General features: G+C 46.5%; 2 protein-coding genes across 7 annotated transcripts in view; one reads left to right on the top strand and one right to left on the bottom strand.

Moving 5' to 3' along the window:
- LOC119186654 (uncharacterized) overlaps nucleotides 1-4,881 on the top strand; it is a 46,301-nt gene extending 41,420 nt beyond the window's left edge. For 5 of the 6 annotated variants that reach the window (XM_075893480.1, XM_075893467.1, XM_075893474.1 and 2 more), the window contains 3 exons: nucleotides 1,835-1,996; nucleotides 3,752-3,907; nucleotides 4,379-4,881. In XM_075893480.1, the coding sequence (XP_075749595.1) occupies nucleotides 1,835-1,996; nucleotides 3,752-3,907; nucleotides 4,379-4,604 (544 nt within the window). In that variant the 3' untranslated portion in view covers nucleotides 4,605-4,881. Of the gene's footprint in view, nucleotides 1-1,834; nucleotides 1,997-3,751; nucleotides 3,963-4,378 lie in introns of all 6 variants that reach the window. The other variant, XM_075893491.1, reaches the window with a different exon arrangement.
- A 114-nt stretch (nucleotides 4,882-4,995) lies between these two features.
- LOC119186692 (transport and Golgi organization protein 2 homolog) overlaps nucleotides 4,996-19,480 on the bottom strand; it is a 44,516-nt gene continuing 30,031 nt past the window's right edge. The window contains exons 2-7 of the mRNA XM_037435164.2: nucleotides 18,810-18,938; nucleotides 17,796-17,910; nucleotides 13,541-13,614; nucleotides 12,592-12,748; nucleotides 10,157-10,267; nucleotides 4,996-8,798 (exon numbers count right to left, since the gene is read on the bottom strand). Coding sequence (XP_037291061.1) covers nucleotides 8,642-8,798; nucleotides 10,157-10,267; nucleotides 12,592-12,748; nucleotides 13,541-13,614; nucleotides 17,796-17,910; nucleotides 18,810-18,938 — 743 coding nt within the window. The 3' untranslated portion in view covers nucleotides 4,996-8,641. The remainder of the gene's footprint in view (nucleotides 8,799-10,156; nucleotides 10,268-12,591; nucleotides 12,749-13,540; nucleotides 13,615-17,795; nucleotides 17,911-18,809; nucleotides 18,939-19,480) is intronic.

Genomic DNA, 19,480 nt, shown 5'->3' on the forward strand with positions numbered 1-19,480 from the left:
TGCCCCGGGAGAAATGTGGCGGAACCAGGGAGCCCTTGTTGACATTGTGCATATGCGGGAGGGTGGACGTTGGGGAACATGAAGGGAATTGCGCGTTGCAGTACCGCAAATTCCGTGGCTTGAGTCTGAGGTTGTGCTTGTTATAAAAATCATTAGCCGCTCATTGTTGGTACTCAATGAAATCGAGAAAACTGACCACTTTTGCAGTAATTGTTTTGCACGATAACTGGACGATTTTTTTTTCTTGAGGCATGCATTCGTTTAAGTTCCCAAAACTAGTTTTTTGACGCCTCATTCCTGACAAAACTAATTTTATGATTGAAGTGTTGGAATTAGCGCACCGTTGTGTCTATGCCATGCGCCAGAAGTCTATGCGCCATGGGTTGTGCCATGCGTTGTCTGTGCGCCAGAAGTGCCCTTTAGAGCACTAGAACTCGCTCGAGTGTATCCCGTGGCATGCTATAATGCTTCTCGGGCCGTGGTCTCGGGCTGTGGTCTCTCAGCCACTTTATGGCATTCGAGAGGCCACCGTTTTCTGGTGTCGGAAAGCAACAGGGAACTTTTTTGTGGTGGATTCTATCGCGGGGAAACTTTTTTTGTGGTTTCTATCATGGGGGAACATTTTGTGGATTCTATAAAGGGGAAGGAAAAGGAGGATGGCCGTGGAATTGCGATTTGGGAATGCTGCACCATGGGTTTTGACAGCTCCTGTTTGCGCAACAGTGAACAGCTGGGAGCACTTGGCACCCGCTTGGCAAACGTTACTATGTGGTCGTGGGCTTTCTACCCTCATGGCTTGTTCTGTGCCCACGTGGAGACTAGTTTGGTGATGGCGTTGATTTGACACTGCACGCAAAAGAGGGATGCCGATTTGTTCTAAGCGGGTCTAGCTTTTCGTGTGCTTTGTGTGATACATCAGGAATGCAAATAAATTTTGAGTAGAACGATTTAATTACAACTAAAGATGACTATATTTCAGCTCTGAAACACTTATTGAACAAACTTGTAATGGAGTGTTACCGATTTGTCGATGAGAGTTTGGTGAACTCGTCAAAGAAATATTTTCTTCAATTTAGTTATGCTGCATGCAGCAAAAAATTTAAAATTTCGCATCGGGATCGGGCAAAAATTCTTCTCAATGAATTTCCAACTATACTGCAAGGTGTTGCAACAGGTGTAGGCTGAATTCGTGAATGGTTCACTAGAGGACAACCTCGCACTCCACGTGCGGCACGTCATAGGACGTACGAACAGTGCGAAACTCAACACGGGGACACAAAAGGAGACGCAGACAAGTGCTTTCTGTGTCTCCTCTTGTGTCCCCATGTTGAATTTCACACTGTTCGTATTTCATAATGTAAAACCAACTAGCCCAAAGCTTCACTTTAAGTTGCATCAGAGGAACCATGCCTGCCCACTTAGTGTTCGTGCCTCTGAACCAGAAGTAGTGGTCAACACTATTTCAGTTGATTTAGTGTCTGGACACAGTTGGCTCCTCTACTTTTGGTTATGAGACAGCATTGGCTGCATGATTTGGCAACCAAACAAGTGACTATTCCTACTCTTTTTTTGTGCTTTGTGACTTATAGTTGGGTTACAAAAGTGCCTAAATTATGTCTGCAACCAATCATGAATTTATTGTTAGAAGCAGGTCTTTCTCAGCACCTATTTTCTGCACCCATTTTGCAGTGTAATATCTTACAAAAACTGTTAAATAAATAAAGCTTTATCATTTGAAAGGAAACTTGGTACATTGCGGCTACCTGATAGCAAAGCCCTGCCAAGCTTGACATGGCACAGTGCAACTAATGTGTAAATAGCTATTTTTTCTCAGGAAGCAAACGAAGAAGGCATCTCGTCAACAAAGTGGGCCTGCCAAGACTTCTGTCGTGCCCAGCAGGCGTTCTCTTATTATGAAGGAAAACTGGCGCAAACGAAAAGAGGCCTGGCTTTCTGCTGCTGCGCAGACTTTAGCCGCTGCATCACGGCCTGTATGGTATGATCACCAACTGTTGACCTTTCTCACTTGTTGGCAAGTTGTTTGCAAGAGGTAAACAATTGTATCGGGCCAGTTGGTATGAATCCATCTTGGTAGGAAGCGCAGCAGCTATTACACAGAACACACAACGCAAGCGCTTGTGTTGTGTGTTCTGTGTAATAGTTGCTGCGCTTCCTACCAAGATTGCAAGAGATGTTTGATGCTTTTTTATAAACTGCACTATTTCTCTGTTCGCATAGGACCTGCTTGAATTGCGAGCTCATGCAAAGTCGAATGTTGCATACGAGGGGGCAACCTTGAGTTCAGCTGTTTAAAGAAATAAAATTGAGCATTCTTGTTATGGATGATGTGGATTCATTTATGATGAGGTCTGGGAAATGGTAGGCGAGGGACAGTTGGAGGTTGCAGATCACCGACTCGTTCTTCTCCTTCGGTCTTCTCTTTCACTTTTCCAGTGTCTTTCAGGCTAGTTTACTTTCACTGAGCGAGTTGTTGGGCTTCAGTCGGGAGGCATGCACAAGTTGCGTCTTGTGTAAATGGCAATTTCTAGCTGTCACTGTTGCAACAACTACTCGCACATTAATCATGAATGGACCCGTGCACTTGGAAAGAAATTTTTGGCCAAGCTCCTTCTTTCTTTAAAAGCACTGAAATTCGGCCGAGTTTGTACTTGAACATAGTGATATTTAGAGTGTGTAACTCTGCCCTTTCCTTCTTAATAAAGGGATTGACAACAGACTTTTCTCGACCTGTTTTTTGCCGCATGACAAAAATTTCACCCTTTGTAGTGTTTGTAGCGGCAGTAGTTCATCCCAAAAGCACATGGTTATTTTACAAGCAATATTTTCTACCTGAAAGCCTCTAAACACAGATGTACTTTTCCTCCAGCAATACTGAGAATTGATAGCGAAGCTGTCGGCCCTTCTTGCCATTCGTGAAAGTTGTCGTCAATCTGCTTTCGCAAGAGTTCATCTAACTATGCATAACCACCTTTATTTTGAGCTTTTGAACTGTTTTTGAATATAACAAGCTGCTACAGTGAGAGGATATGGCATTATGCAGTTTCTCTGTATCTTTACCGTGTTGCCTGCGCCTGCGGCTTTGCACCCAATGTTGCCTGCGTTCTCACCGGCAAGGTATGCGGTGAAAGGATGACAAGGGGCTAAGAAGATGCGTCCCTTCAGGAGCTTGCATCATGGACCTTAAGCGCTGCTTTTGTTCGTTTTTAAAATGTGTAATTTACCTTTAATGTGGTCTTTAGTGCTCGAGCAGACACGTGGCGACACCTCGCAGCGGCCACAGCAAAATGCTCTAATCGGCCAGTGGCCATGGAAATTAGGTATATGGCATTGATTGTAGAGATTGTTTAAAAAACAGTCGATGGTTCAATTGCACGAGTTTTGCATGTACTGTCGAACCCCTTTAAAAGAGAGACTGATATAAGAGACAAAAGGGTATAAGACACACCAGTGTGCCTACAGTAATATATGGATTGATAGGAAAATGCATACATGGTACCCTATTTATAAGAAACGTCCCATATAAAAGACAAGAAAAATTTCTGCCCGGAGTATACTTCTTGTAAATGGGTTTAACGGTATATATTTTAACCCTGATAGCAGCATCATATCGCGTGCGTGTACACATTATCTGTTGGTGAAAGTAGAAAATAACCTGAAGCTCCACATTATTCATTTCGTAACAGTGTGAAGCTTGTATGGTAATGAAGTATGCGAACTCTTTCCCTTCCAGTGCATCTGGTAGTAATCCCCCATCTCCAAGCACAGAGCAGCGCGAGGAGTCTGGGCCGACAGAGGACAGCAGTCAGTACCTGGCACGATCAATGGCACTGCTGCGTTGCCGTCAGTATCGGCATGACATGATAGCTCAGATGGACCTACAGCAGAGGTATTGCAACCTATGACAAACCTGTTCCTTCCTCCACGTTGAGAGTCCTATTCAGGTAAGCTGGGCTTACGAGGGACATGGATGGCTTGTACAGCAACGTGCTTTCCCAGGTGTTTTCTAAAAAAAAATTGCATATGACCGAGCCATGTGGAGCATTTTTTTTGTTTGAAAATTGATTAAATCGGTTCTAATTCTCTTAAAGCCTGGTGAAGTTCGCTGTTGTAGAGATTTGCGAAATGCCATGTCGCATTTCTTCTTCACACACGTTTTGTGGGCCGAGTGTTTGGGGAGTCTAGTACAAGCAAAGCTTGGGTACGCTGTATGTAGGGGGCGTTGTGAGCAATGCAGTTCTATTTTTTTTGCTCTAGTCCTTTTTATCAGTTGATTCAGTGCCTTTGCTTTTAGTGCTTTTTTTTAGTGTTCAATAACTGTGTGGCACTTCGTGCACAAAATTTCCTCTTAACATTGCAGGACTCGGCCACACAGACACTACAATGCTCGAGGTATCCACATTGCTTCAAACAAGGATGCCTGTGACTGCCTGCAGCCCAATTGCCCTGGTTGTCATTTTCCCTGCCCCAAGTGTAACTCGCAAAAGTGCGGAGACGAATGCAGGTCTAACCGCAACTACGTCTATGAGCAGATTGAAGTGGACGGCTACACAAATGCAGTCTTTACGAACTCTCTGCTTGCCTGAAGTCGGGCCCATCTTTTTTTTTTTTCCAGAAGACATTTTCAGGTTAAGCAAAAGCTGTGCCCCTATATTCGTAGGAGTGCAGGAAAGTGTTAGTGTTCCTCCTTTCATTGATTGCCTGCCCTACCAAAAGCTCTAAAGGAAGTTCTTGTTTTTGTTGCCCTGTTTTGTGTTTGTGTGCCAAGAAGCGGGCTGGTTCAGGCAGAGTGGTCTTGTGAAGAGTTCTGTATTTAGTTCAAGTAAAAAAGTTTTTTTACAATAAACTTTCTCATTTTGTGAACACTGTGTTTTTTTTGTGATTTTATGAAGCATCTGTGAATACCCCGTAGCAGATATGCTGCCTACGTGTTGTGCATGGCTGCCAGCTTTATTTGCCCTTGCTGGTGAGCTTGGGTAATGGGCAAAGATAACAAAAAAATTTATTTTGAAATATTGACAGCTAATAAAGTGGTCCACGAAGTTCGACAAAATTAAGGAATCGTCCAAACACGACGCAGTCAAAACTTGTCAATTGTTCATTGGTTCCGAAATCGCACTGGTGTAATACATTCATTACAATGGGCGTACGTGGTTTCAATGGTAAAGTTAATTTCCCATTCGCTTCCACCTCTTTAATTGTATGCGATTGTGCGGAAGAAAGCACGTGGCACCGCTTTTCCCATAAATTTAAACTACGCTCGCTCTTATGTTTTACATATGTCCTGGTTTGCTTGGCAGTAAACATAATGATTAATGCGAGAACGGAAGTTCTCGCATAAATCTGGCGTGGTTTAAACGGCGTAGTCAGCTTTAGATGCTCGGCTACGCCTGTATGGGCATTATTTAGCTGTTGAGGCTTCGCCTTCGTTCACCTGCGCGGGGCCCTCTTTCGTTTCATGGCGTATTTTGGTTTACAGTTTTTCGAAGTGTTTCTCCGGTAAGCTTCGGCATGCTCCAGTGCCTTCCGATATGCGTCCCAGCGCTGACCGCTTCGCAATTCTATATGGTTGGGCGAGGGCATTGGCAGAAATTTTTTTTTTTTTTTTCAAGGAGAGGGTGGAGGGCGAACTTTTTTCGAGAGCTTACGCGAGCGCTAGCGATAACGCTGCAATTTTCGATCACTTCTCTGTCCGACGACGATCAGTTTACCGGCGACTGTGCTCGAGGATGGCATTTCGCTGATTGTGTCACTTCTTTCCGAGCACAATTTCGCGCATTAGAGAGTGTCATCCTTACCTGATAAAGCTCTGCTTGCTTCACCATCACGTGACGGTGTGCGCCCAAAAGCCGTGGTGTACGAGAACATGCTCTTAATGAGTGAACCAAAGACATTTATTTCAAAGAGCCCGTTTTGGGATGCGGTAACAATGGACGCCGCTCCAGGTCTCCCTGCCTCTTTTTCAAGGATCGGGTGTGGGCGCCTCTTCGAGCACAGAGAAGGTTCAGCTGCGGAGAAATTGGGAGCCGTCTGCACGTCGCACTAATGCCGCTGATGATGCTTGTTGGGAGGCCGTAGAGGTGACGGAACCTTATATGGCTCATCTGCTCGACATTAAGCTCTTCGCGTATACGAAACGGCTGCTTCTGAGAGTGAAGACATGGCTTTCTTTGTGACAGTATGATAGAAATGCATTAGCTCTGGGTAGATTCTTTTGGGTACGGGGTGGGTATTTTATTGTTGCCGCAAATCCCACATTATGTGACGCAGTACAAGGGAAGCGACAGCTGGTGGGATTTCGGTTAGATCATTCTCGGTACAGCCGCGACAAACGCCTAAGAGATTCAAAACTGAGGTTAACTGCCGTGCCTGGAGCTTCTTGCACGCAGTCCGTATACGCGTGTGCCGGGAAGCGGGGGCTGGGGAAGCGTGGGGCAATGTTTTTTCACAGTCCAACTTCCCCATTGTCGATCGAGTCCAATGGATGAAAAAAAAAGGAAATCAAACGATGACGTGCTCCTCGCTATGGCCTGCATTCAGTCCATGGTTTTCCGGAATTAAATGTGAAAAGTAAACAATTCTCGGAACGCAGCATCAGAGGCATTCGGCCATCGTTATCCATAACGGCCATAACTGAGTCAACGTATGGGGCAGATTCTGAGCCCTCTCACCTCGGTGATTAGGGGAGGCGGCCCCGCACCCTGGCCTCCTTGTGCACCCGCCAATGACGCCGTGGTCAGCTCAATCTATTCGTGCGTTACCGACGCTGCCTGCAGATTCGAATGTAAGAAGTGTAGCAATCTCCCTCTCCAGCGGCCTCTAATGGGTCGTCCTCTGCGGTTCCTTTTTGTGAAAACGCGCCGCTCGCGCTGGGAATCCGTGCATTGCTTTCACTGTCGCCATTGTGCATTGTCGCTGAGCACTGCCAAATAAACACCTTAACAGATTGGTAGATAGTGTTGCGCCCTCACAACAATTTCGGGCCCCTTTCGATGCCCCTGGTGCTACAATCCCGTACCCTGCCATCTACAATGCTTCGAGACCCCGCCCAGCAAATGCCTTCGCCTGCACCGACCCCGTGTCCAGGCGTCCCTCGTATCCCCGAGACAGTCCTTTGGAACCATCCGCACCAGTGTTCACTGGCGCGCACGCATGGTACTGACGTGGAGGACTGTCTCGTGATTTACGAGGGCGTGGGCGTTTTCCATGGACGAGACGTGAAAACTGACCAACTTGATTTTCTACCTTGTGGAGGTTACATGCCTGTGGTAGAACAACCACGCATAAGATTTTACGACGTGGTCGGACTTCAAGACTGTCATTATCAGCGTGTTAGGCCGCCCTGCTGTTCGTAAGCTGCAAGCCAACCAGCGTTTACGTGAACGAGCTCGCAAGCCTGTGAATCAATCACAAGCTACATGGAAGACATCGACTTTTGCAAAAGAGCCGACGCCACCATGCCATAATCTCAAGATGAGGCACATTATGAAATGCATCAATTCACATGCCTTCAGCATGCTCCTCACAAAAAAAAAAAACCAAGCTCAGTGGCAGAGGTCATAACGCTCTGCCAAAGCTACGATGAGCTGCGCCGGCAACTGTCCGTGACCCGCCGCTCTCATCACGCTATGCCGAGCTCGCTGGCTTTTCAACCGTATCTGAACACCCCGCGTTTCTCGCAGAGGTGAAGTGATTCGTGCGAGAGGGGGGGGGGGGGGGTGTTTATGTTATAAGAAAGAAGAGAAGAGAAAAGTGAGCCCCGCAATTGTCTGCATCAGGGTGCGACACCTCAGCAGCAGCTCACAAGGGATGGGGGGTGAGGAGGGATTAAAAGGATGGGAATAAAGGTGTAGAGAGACAGAAAGAGAGATGAGGTAAGCCAGAGAGTGACGACATATCGAGGGGATAGGAGAGATAGGAAGTATGGAAACATGGTCTCAGGAGTCCGAGGACGGGGCACCACTTGCGAGAGCTCTTGACGGCGTCAGGAGATGGCGTAGAGCAAGTCCAGTAAGTCAGAGCTACGCTGTCGCGGAAGATCGGCGTCAGGAGATGACGTAGGGCGAGCCCAGTCGGCCAGAGCTACGCTGACGTCGGAGATCGCGAGGGCACAACCGTTCGGCACGGAATCCAGCGAACGAGTCCTCGTGCGCGAGGATATCGTGTGCCAGTTCTTTCTGCTAGCCTTTGCTCACCCACAGCATGAACGACAGCTTTCAACCACACTTGTGCCCCACTAGGCCCACTAGAAGGACGACCTTCTAGAAAGCGCTTGAGGTGGAGATTAATTACAAAGTTCCAAGACTTCGCTACATAAGTATTACTTTCAGCTTACTGTTCGGACAGTGACGTGATCACAGGGTCGTGGCTCAGTCGAACACGTGGGCCCAACGTCAAGATATACACCTCTGATCTAGTTCCGAGTCTCTTCAAGATCCCTTGGGGCGTCAATATGCCTTCGCCTGCACCGACCGTTTCAGAAAGTGGCATAAATTAACGTGTTGCTTCGCTTCCGCGCGTGGAGGAGTGCTTGCCTACCATAACGACTCTTTTCGCGAGAAGCACAGACGAAGCCGCTGACTCTGAGAGTGGGACATAAATACGCGTGAATGAAGGGTCGGGATCAAAGGCGGGACACGAGAGATCCGGGCTCCTGGATTCCGAACTGCAGCCTCGTCGTGACCCAGGGTTCGTTTCCGTTTAGGTCGATTGGTTGCTGCATGGTTCGCTCGATGTAGTCCACGCAGCCCCTGGCATCCACCAGTATCACAGTGTGCGTCCTGCGAACGAGACGACGCCGATGAGCAATCACGAGAGCTCCGATGTGAGAGGTTGGTACATGAGAGCTCTCGATTGTTTTACATGTATACTAGTCACTGTCGGTGACAAACTCGTTGAACTGACAGTTCGCTCACTTTGGAGAGCATTTCAATCAACCAATATGTTAAAAAGTGGCTGCGGTATAAACCAGTTCACACCTGTGACTACCACGGGTTACGCGACCAAGTTAATAACAAAAGCAAATTACTGCCTTGGTTGACCGAGTCGCTATCTGCTCGATTTATCGGTGGCTAAGCGCTAAACAAATAACACGCGCAGGAACCGGCTGTCAACTTCTTTTGCGGAGTAATACTAATGCGCCTAATCGGGCCCAGGGTTCCGCTTCAAGGGAGAGAGGAGGCGGCGGAGGTTCATCGCAGTGCCCCCCTCCCTATTAGGTCAATGTATGCGGCAGACTTTGCGCATGCTCTCTCCCCCTGGCCACCTAAGTGCGGGGCGGCTCTGCAATGAACCGAACAACTATCGTCCGCTGTGAAGGAGAATCGGGCGTTTATGTTTACAACCTCCATTCTCAGTGTCGCATGCTCGACTGCGCGTGACATCGCCACCCGCGCCCACAGAGGAGGGCTCCGGAATATTCGGCCATCCGGCGTTCCTTAATGTGCACTGACACGGCACAGTATACACTGGCCTCAAGCATTTTGCCTCTATTAAAATGCGATTGCCGCGAGTAGTCGAGCACCATGTAACTGCACCACCGCGGTGGACCAGCAAAAATGAGCCAGAGGGTGAAACGTCACGCAATAACTTAGTCAACTTCAACGGTCGGTGGATAATAACTGCGTTTCAAACGGAATTTGAAAGAGAAACAAAAGGAAAAAGCTTGCACTACTTATCAGCCGCCCAACCATTCAAACATTTCCACGTTGAACAAACCGCGTAAAATAAAGGAAGGAAGAAGCGTGTTTGCTCAGGCCCATATTTTTGTAAAAACTGTCTGTCGGTGCATTCGAGATGTTCGACCAGAATCCAAGTAGGAAGGCCTACGTTGAACCTTTTCGCTATAAGTCGTCAATTATGACCCAGTAATTGGTTATCCATGCATTAATATCACTTATGAGTAAATGAGTGGGAAAGAGAAACAGCCCTTAGCTTCCCGGGTGTTCAAACGAGCAAATATTAGCTAAACACTTCAACGTGCAAACTGTCTAGCCCACTGTGTCTGTAGCCTTGGACAGCGTGCACGCTGTCCAAGCGGATCCCGAAGGTCATGGCCTTCGGGATCCGCAGCTGTTTAACACGGCGGAACAAGGGTCGGAGACAGGCTTTCAGCAGCAATGCGCGGTATGACCCTAACCTGGATCCGTAGTACTCGTCCTCGACCCGGACGAAGACGGAGCTAAGACTTCGCAGCGATTCTTCGGACCGGCCTTCCGCGTCCTTCAGCAGCTGGTCGTCGGGAAAATACCTGCGTCACAATCGCGCACAAACTTTGATTACTGCACCCCGCAGGAACAAACGCCTGGTATACCCCAAAACACCCGCAACGGGAGGGTTTGTTATACAGAAAATAAAAAGAAAGCAATTGCAGCTGGAGCCATGCGTGCATTCTGAGGATATCTTAAGTCTTTGGACAATAAACCCAAATGACCCTTGCGCATTTTAAGCCTCACGCCCTAATTCCTCTCTTTTACGAACCGGTAGGCTCTTTTGAATGCCCGACAGTTTGCGTTCTTTAACAAAAAAAAAAGAAAGGTTTAAAACACAGTTCTTTTAGTGTTTCTCTTTTTTTACTTTTTGAAAGGATAGGAAACGACGGGAAGCGCCTGTCTGGTCTTCTTACATTTGTTCGTCTTTCTTGGCGCAAAAAAAAAAAAACAAATCAAGATGTTGTGTACTCACCATCTCGCCACAGCGGGCCTCGGGCGAAATGGCACAAAAATGCCACTGAATGCAAACATGAAAATGGCGCAATGACGCACGTGCTTCTCGCAACGGCCTGCCTTTCGTGTCGGCTTTTCGAAAGTAAAGGTGGAAAGTCAACGGTTCTCAATTGGATTAAGAAATCGAAGCTATAAGGTCTTGTTTTTCTTTGTAAGGCACAATATTGATGAGGACTAGTGAGTTCTCCGATTTAAATGCGAAGGAGTTATCTCCTCCTCAATCCCCATGGTGATCAGCTAAAGCAGCCCTCTGCAACGTCACGTGGGATGCCAGGCCATTACAGCTTTAGCACCAAAACAGGATCCCCCAGCGGAGCAATGGAAAGAGATGCTGGCCAGCGAGAACCTGGAAGATCAGCTGCGTATATATGATCGACCGGGCCAGGAGAGCGGCAGCTGCAAGCGAAGCCCTGGACTGAGCCCAGTGCACAGTCGGCACGGTACTTGTATTCAGTCGGACGTACCGTCCCCTCACTGTTTAATGACCAGGGCTGTGGCTACGTAGGTTTGCTGGTTTTTGTCGATAATGGCGTCCGAGCAACTGTCTATGTCGTGATTACTCCAGAAACGCCAATTACGAAAAGCAGGAAGGACCTTGTTAGAAGCACCGTCATCTTTTCATTTTTATTTTAGCAGCCATTGTGACGCATGACTTTTGAACACGGCCTTGGAAGGGGGTTGCGCCTCTGCGATAAATTTTTGTCTCCCCCCTTGCCCTTATGGGAACGCCCGTGGTAATGTATATATATATGCTACCTTTTGTAGCAGAGTTGGGCGTCCGCCATCACCCAAACGCCGCTGGCAACCATGCGTCGCTCAGAAGCTGATTTTGCTTTTTTTGTATTTATTAGATAGTTATAGTTTACCGTTAGCGTGATAGCGGGGGTTAGGGTAATAGCGTTATCGTGTCGGAAACGTTCGTCGCGGGCAGTACCTTATAGTTTAGCGGAATAACGTTTACGTGGTTTACGTGCCCCGGCTGGGTCGGTCGCGTCACCTATCGGAGGGTAAACAAGTCAAAGAACAGTAAAAATGAAAAGAATACAAGAATGCTTGCCTGTATGACCGCGTGAACTAATGTTAAAAGTTTTTTTTAGTAATACTAAAAGTAAACAAATATGAACCACGCACTGAACGCGAAAACATTTATGTTGCCGATTTGTTCGCATCAATCTTCTAGTTAGGCCTAGAGACGTTTCAAATGGGAAGCTATTTCAAAAACTATGCCAAAATCTCCGTAATACTCAGTCGTCAAAGCTACCTGAAGGCAAGCAAAGCTGTTTTACACAGTCTTTTGTGACGAACAAAGGAAATCTTCAACTACTACGTCAAGTTCACTTTGAAGCGGACGTCCTAAACCACCGCCACGTTACTGCGCATGCGCACTTTGATCCCGCTACCACTGTCTATTGACGACGCCGTTGGAGTTAACTGGACGGATGCTAGTCATGGACAATGTCATAGAAATGTTGAGTCATGGACAGTCAAGTTAATCACCGGACTTCGAGAAGCCAAACGTGCCACCAGCTACACGGCAAGAATATATGGTATGGTATGGAAAAAACTATTTAGGTCCGTCGGGGTGTGAACTAGCACGTAGTGGGCCGCTCCCACGTACGTCGGGACAGATAAGCTAACCTCTCCGCCACGTCGTGGGCTGCATCCTTAAATCCATACTGCGACAAGAATGTAGCCTGGATAAATGTAGTGTGGCTTTGCCCCATAGTTGTGGTTGCTAGTCAGACCTACGTGCGACTTGGAGCAAACTTAGCGCCCCCTTTTTAAAGAAAAGGGGTCGGCACCCCCCCCCCCCCCCTTTGTTCACACCAATGACGACGTGCACACTCACTCGGTGCTGTTGTTCATCATGGCGATGAGCTCGTCGACCAGCGCCTGCTTGCGGCCGGCTTTGCCCTGTCGTTGCACGATGTCGCCGAACTGCGCCCGTGACTCGACCACTTTACGCCAAGGACGCAGTGGATTGCTATTGCCGAATGCGTGAAAACCTGCGCAACAAGTCGTGGCATCCCTCCCGAAGCCAAGGAAACAAACACCGCGGGATGTCAATTAAGAGCTCGTTCTGCAATGTAATTTTGCCTTGGATTATTCACTACGTTTGAAGCGACCGCGCGCCACCGGAATGTGTTGATTCTGTGTTCGATGACAGGAACATCGACGGTTTTCTTTTGCACCTGTGAAGCCTTTGTTTTCGAGAAATTCGTGGACTTGATTCCGTAGCATCGTTTATTTTACGTTTGATGAAATTTTTTCCCGATACATTCTCTTACGCCATGTAAATTTGTTATGTGCCATCTCTCACTTTTAGCAAAGTCATCTTCATCAGAGCAAACATTTGTAAGAGTGTGTAAAAATACCTTATGGAAATCAAAAGATCACGAAGTCAAACGCAGACAAGAAGGGTGTCTCTTTTGTTTTCTACACTTACTTCCACTTGACTGTGTTTGATTATGTGTTCGAAATTTTATTGTGTGTTAGTATAAGGCCATCAGCAAGAGTGTTTTAGAATGGTGGTTCACATAAATGGGAGCTTCTGAGGTGGGGACATGGCAGTAATTATCACTGAAGTGTAACGTCTGGCGGCGTTGATCTCACTGGGAAGAAACTTTAATTGTGAGCTATGAGCTTGGCAAATTGATCTAAAAAGAAGTTTTCTTGCTGTCCTTTTTGTATACCTCGACAAGCAGAAAAGTAAGTTTTGATATGAACTGATTTGATGTTTGCTAACGATAGCTACATTGTTCACACAGTTAACGAACGTGCATCCAGGAAGAACTCACCTGGTTTTAGATGAATCGGTGGGGAATCGAGGGCATTCGTATAGCAGCAGGCTTGGATGTCCTGCCGTGATGGACTGCGTTGAAAATTGGCCATCGCATTAGCAGAAAAGAAAAACGATTTTTTTTCAAATGTAGCTCTTCACATGGGTTACAGATCCTTCAGCACCTTAGTGCGACAAAGAGATCAGCAAAAGCTGGTGAGAGAAAATGCGTTCTCTTCACGCAAATACACCTCGCATAATCCTTCGTACAGGGGTATGAAGATGCTTTCGGCGTGTATTTCAATGTGCAACTCTAAAGTGCATGCCACGTTTCCGTCTTATTGCTTACTTCGCAGCTAAGATACTGACGTTTCCTTCTGTCTGTAATGTCAGTAGGACCCTTCATGAATTCTTGTATTCTGGCGGCGCCTTAATGTGGCCTTACAACACTCTTCCAAGTGATATTCGTATAGCTTCATCAAAAAGATACTGAACAAACATTGTAAATAAAAAAAAAAAACTGGCGAAACCTTGAAATTCGACTAGGAAGATGGCACTGTTGCGATAAACAGCGTTAATTTTCCGTATTTTTGAACAGTTGGTTGTATTTTTGATGGATTGTCAGCGCGCGGCGGCTGCTCGCGGACGCGAGCCGTGACGTCACAATCACCGAGAAGCATGCAGGATGCGCGTGTTCTTGTCCTCCTCTTCCTTTTCTCAACCTCTCCTTTCATTCTGCTCTTTCCCTTCCACAAAATAGCTGGAGCTTTGTCCCAGCCGGAAGCATTCTTCGTAGCTGTTGCTGTTCATACCGACAAGTACTGCTGACTGGGCGAATTGGTGCATGGTAAAATGATATTGCTTTTAGTGCAGCTCAGTTTGAACGTGAAGGAAAGACACTATACAGTCAGGAAGGGGAAAAAACAGACGACAGTGTGAGGGCCAGTTTTGAAAACTGAAGTGGAGTTGAGCGAGTATGTGTTATAGCAATGCTTGACTGCCTTAGTTATTTTCAAATTTTTTTGTATTGTGCGTTGTGTATTGTAATATCTTTATCTAAGCACCCCGTGTGTGAACTTTAACCGGAAATAGAAAAAAAAGGGAGTTGAGCGAGTAGATAGACGCGGGCGACGGATGGCATTGTTGACTTGCCCGTTTCGGGTGTGTGTGACGTCACCAAACGTTACCTTCTCTAGTTCACGGCGTGGTGGCTAGACGCGGCAGTTTCTGAAAAACGCACTAACGTCATTAATATTTCCCCGTAGTTTCTGCTTGGAATAAATGTTGTTTCTAGCGATTTGAGGGTCTAATCTTTCAATATGGCTGAAAATCTTGGCTGCAAAAATTTTTTTCAGGGCCAATAAACCCAGCCAACTGGCAGCGACAGCAGTGTTCACACGGCGTGTGTGACGTGATGTGCAGCATGGAACAGAACCGTCGTCTTCCATCAAAGTTTTGGCCGTTGCTAATTGTTGAATTTCAGGGACAAGCTGAACGAATATCAATAGCTGGATCGCATGTGCAGCTGCGGACGGTACAAAGTCGTTCGCCGGAATGCAGGCGCTCGTCCAACAAATATATATATATATATATATATATATATATATATATATATATATATACTTCACTCCGTTTAGACCGGTGTGTTTCGCTGCACAGACGTGCTTACGCTTGCTCTCGTCGCTCGACAGACATGGATTGCCAAGCCTGACAAACGTTTTCGTTGCCTGCTGATTTGCTTGTTGGGGATTCGAGAAGACCGTCTTTTAGCGTGGATATGAACTACAGCGTGAATGTGTGATGCGTTTTGTGTGCTGGACATTCGCAATCTGTACGGCTGCAAACCCAAACGGTTGGGCGATGCTGAAAATTTAGCGTGGCAAAGGGACCAAAGTTGCGAGTGTTCTCATTTTCTAAGAACTACCGAAGAACGAAATGGGAGCGTGTCGTTCATCAAACTGACGTCGACATTCGCTTTCTTCGTGACCCGATAGGTACGTGTGTCCGCGCTACATATGTTTAAGTCGTTCCAATGGCACCATCTCCACCATGCTTCGTTCTTGCTCTAAAGATAAAGGTGCCATGTGTGTTTCTGACTTGTTAGCGTTAGCTCTGGCAGTACGCGCGTGGCAGTACGTTTTCAGAACAGGCGTTTTTCCTTCAAGGTCGGTAAATAATTTGCTATTGGTGATTAGCGCAGCGGACTTTTTATATTACGTCTGTTCACTTGGTTGAGAAAAATGGTAGGAATGCTGTTGCATTGCTTAGTGCATCGGTTTTGTGCGTAGTGTTTTCTTACCACTTAATTGCGGTATTATAATTTCGCGCCAGTCTTGCCAGCACGTTAGCCTAACATGTTTTCAAATTTAGATGCGCGTAGACACTTACGGTAAGAACAACTACCAAATATACCGATCCAGTAACCGGCAGGGAAGTAGAAGCGCCCACGGGTGCTACGCGATTTAATCTAGACCCAGTACTAACATTTTTCCCGGGCCCTAAGTTATAGAAGCGACTATACGCACCACTGCGAGAGGGGCCAGAACAAAAGAGACACGCCGCTCCTTGTGTCAATCACGAGAGATTTTCGTGAAACGAAGGATCATCGTTATCTTTTGGAATGCTCATCGACCTGATATTATGCTGGCTTACATACTTGTGGCAGCACCACACTATTCTAAATAATTACGTGTCTCTACGAAGACAGATGTTCAAAAAAGTACAAAGAAAACCGCAGAAACTTCGCAAAGGAGTAGGAACAGTTTTTTTTTCCTGCATGCCCTAGATAGTGTACGTGTAAATAAAAAATGAATAAAATTTACCTTATTTATTTCAACACTTTGGTGGTCAATCAAGTTTCGCTCTTATAGATCGACCACGCATTCGATAGTGCACATTATTTGACTTTTTTGTGGAGGAATAGGCTCGCAGATAAATCTCTAAACGCTTTCAAGCATAACCCATAACTTAAACCTGCGCACTTTTTGTCGCAAAAGGCAAAATCAACTCAGTAAGCATGTAAAACTCACCGCGAACACTTTATCCATTAACCGCAGACGATGGTGGCAATGGATTCGCAACCCCCAGTACCAGCGCATCTTCTATCTCATCAATGCCAGCCAGATGCGCCCGATCCAGTTGTTTACCACCCCCTCCTCTAGCCCTTTCCTGCTCTCGCCCATCACCCTGCCTTCGCCTGCGCTTTGCGGTCATGGGGAAGAGAGCCCTTCATGCAGTGCCTCACGACGGGAATAATATAATTTTTGTTCATTTGTGTTCATATCCGTGGGGTGCTCGTCTTGCGTTCCTCGTTATCACAATGTTGGTGGTCACACTGGCTGTGTAAGTGATCCGGTCTTTTCAGATAGCGTGTCGCCGTTCGTGGCGCTATGCGGCCAGCCAAAGGTGGCGGCGGCATTGCTTGCAGCCACGAAGAAGGAGCATGAAGGAACAAACCTGACAGACGCATTAGAGAGGGATGCACGTCCTTCGCGTTTCCGTGGAAAAGCGCTCGGAAGCACGTGTCATGCACGCAGCCCTGCCCCTCATGTGGCGTCGCATTACGACCCCTGCTGAACTAAGGCGGACCGACGACTCCCGTTGAAGAGCGCGCGTTTGCACTGGCATTGTATGAAATGGAGGCGTTGCCAGTACACGCGATCGCTCGGGCAAAACGAGTGACGTCATGGTGGTAGGGAGCAGGCCTGAACATATTTTCTCTTGGTGGCATTGACCGGGCTCGCAGCGATAATGTGAGTAAAGGAACGCAAGATAGTAACAATTACTTCTGTGGAACAAAAAGACGCCTCTTTCACTCGATGTTTTGTTTGAGTGTAATGACGAAATTTCGTCATTTAAATCTCATGTTTTGGTGTTCATGGCTTCTTTATCGCCACATTCGTAACTCATAGTCATCTCGTGTTTCACGCAACAGATTCTTAGATAGCGCTCCTCTCCTTCTTGTTCCTTTGTCGTCGTCTGTTCTCGCGCTATAACTATCGTCATGTCATACCAACTAGCCCAAACCGCCACACTTCTAAGCTTCTTACTTCATACGTTCCTACAAGTGTGAACTACTAAAAAGAAAATCGAAACAAGAGCAACGGAGCGTTTCGGTTCTTGAGTGCTAAATCACCAGCGGTCATGTTGAACTTAACCGCCTTCCGACAGCTCTGCGGAGAGCCGTGGGTGAATGTAAACTTTGTCGCGTCAAGGAAGCGAATCGTCACCTACGTTGGAGCTTGCTGGCGAGAGTCGCGCGCTGCAGCACAAACCTGACGTCCAACGTGACGAGGAGGAACCGGTCGTAGTCGCTGGCCTTCCGCCGAAGGTCGCGCAGGTAGCTCATGCCGTCCTGACCACCTTCCAGGTACCGCACCGCGAGATGGCCTGCAAAGGTTAGCGTTATAATTAGAGCCACCGGATAACTGTCACGTTCCTTCTAATTAACCTGCGGCTCAGTACTTTTACACAGCTGAAGCGTTCGTACAGCCATTCATAAAATGTTTGCGTGACAGCAAAATAATTTTTAAATAGCAAAATAAAACAACTAATGAGCATGCGTTTTCATTCTTTCTTGTATATCCATGCGATTTTCGTCTCTTTTTTTCGCCGTTAATATTTCTTAAGTAGCTTTGTGACTCTATGAATGAATGAAAGAAAAGAAACTTCAAGGACAGTTTTTTTTTTCTTGTTAAGCACAAGAGTAAATAAAACTATCTCATGTAAGCCAAGGAAAGTATAAGAAAGGTTATTTGTATTGATTACGATACAAACTTGAAAATCAGACGCGTAATTCGAAGGTCGCAGGCTCGGTTGCCACTGGCAAGTTATCCTTTCCTTCACTTCACTTCCTTCACACTTCTATCTTAAATAAAACAGACATCTTCTATACTTTCCTTGGCTTCTGACGCATTGCGACAATTGGACGATCGGTCACTCTCTGTGCAGATGCTGGTGGAGCACCGTCTTCGTCCTTCGTCGGCTGAAAAGTCAGTCAAGGCCATCTTGCGCTTTTTGAGGACTACAGGCATATGTGAACGCCTTGAACTTTTGTGTGGCGCCACCGCTGCATACGCGTCAGCCCATTGACTGACTCTCTCTCTCTCTCGTCTTTAGACTCCCCCTTCCCCCCAGCGTAGGTTAGCAAATCGGGCATGTGCCTGGTTAACCTCCCCTGCTTTCTCTGCTGTTGTTCTTACCCTTTCTTCCTTCTTTGTCTAATCTAAATAGTGCAGGGTCAGTGTACAGAATGTTCCACTAAACGTATACCTCGGGTCGTATTTTACCTCTGGGCAGTTTCTCGTCGCCGGTGATTTCATCGAGGGGCTGGATGATGTTCAGCAGGGATGCCACCTTGCCGTTGATGTTCATGCCCAGCCACGTGCCCCCTACCTTGCCTTCTTCCAGGTCCATAGCTGCAGGGAATTCCAGAGTGGGGAAAAAAGTGTGAGCTTATTTTCTGTTCCAGTACTCGTAATTATACTACCCCTAATCACTGCTACGATATTCCGAAGCGTTCATTTCTTTATTTCTGCACACCCCATTGATCTCTTCCACTCCCTCTCATTTTTTTCTCTCTCTCTCCAGTATACATATATATTTCGTGTCTTACTGCACCGCGTATACGAACAAACTTCCACACATTTATCAATTTTGAGGAGCCTGAATACAAGCGGCACGAAAGCTATAGTAGCCGAGCTAGTAGATACATCATTGATAGAATAACAATATTGGCAATATAAATTAGGAAAAACTCAAAATTAACTGAAATATAATTATGTATGATGATATCACGCAATGTTCATTATTCATTCTCTTTTTCAAAATTAGATTGGGCGAAGTTACGGACGAGTTCATTTTCCTTTGCCTGTAAAAGTTCTTGCGCATCATTTTATGCGTTGAAAGTAATTGATTTTATTGGTATCAATCTAGATTTTAATTATTATCGACACAGCTG

Source organism: Rhipicephalus microplus, chromosome 1, assembly GCF_043290135.1.
Source record: "Rhipicephalus microplus isolate Deutch F79 chromosome 1, USDA_Rmic, whole genome shotgun sequence".
In the NCBI taxonomy this organism is placed as follows: domain Eukaryota; kingdom Metazoa; phylum Arthropoda; class Arachnida; order Ixodida; family Ixodidae; genus Rhipicephalus; species Rhipicephalus microplus.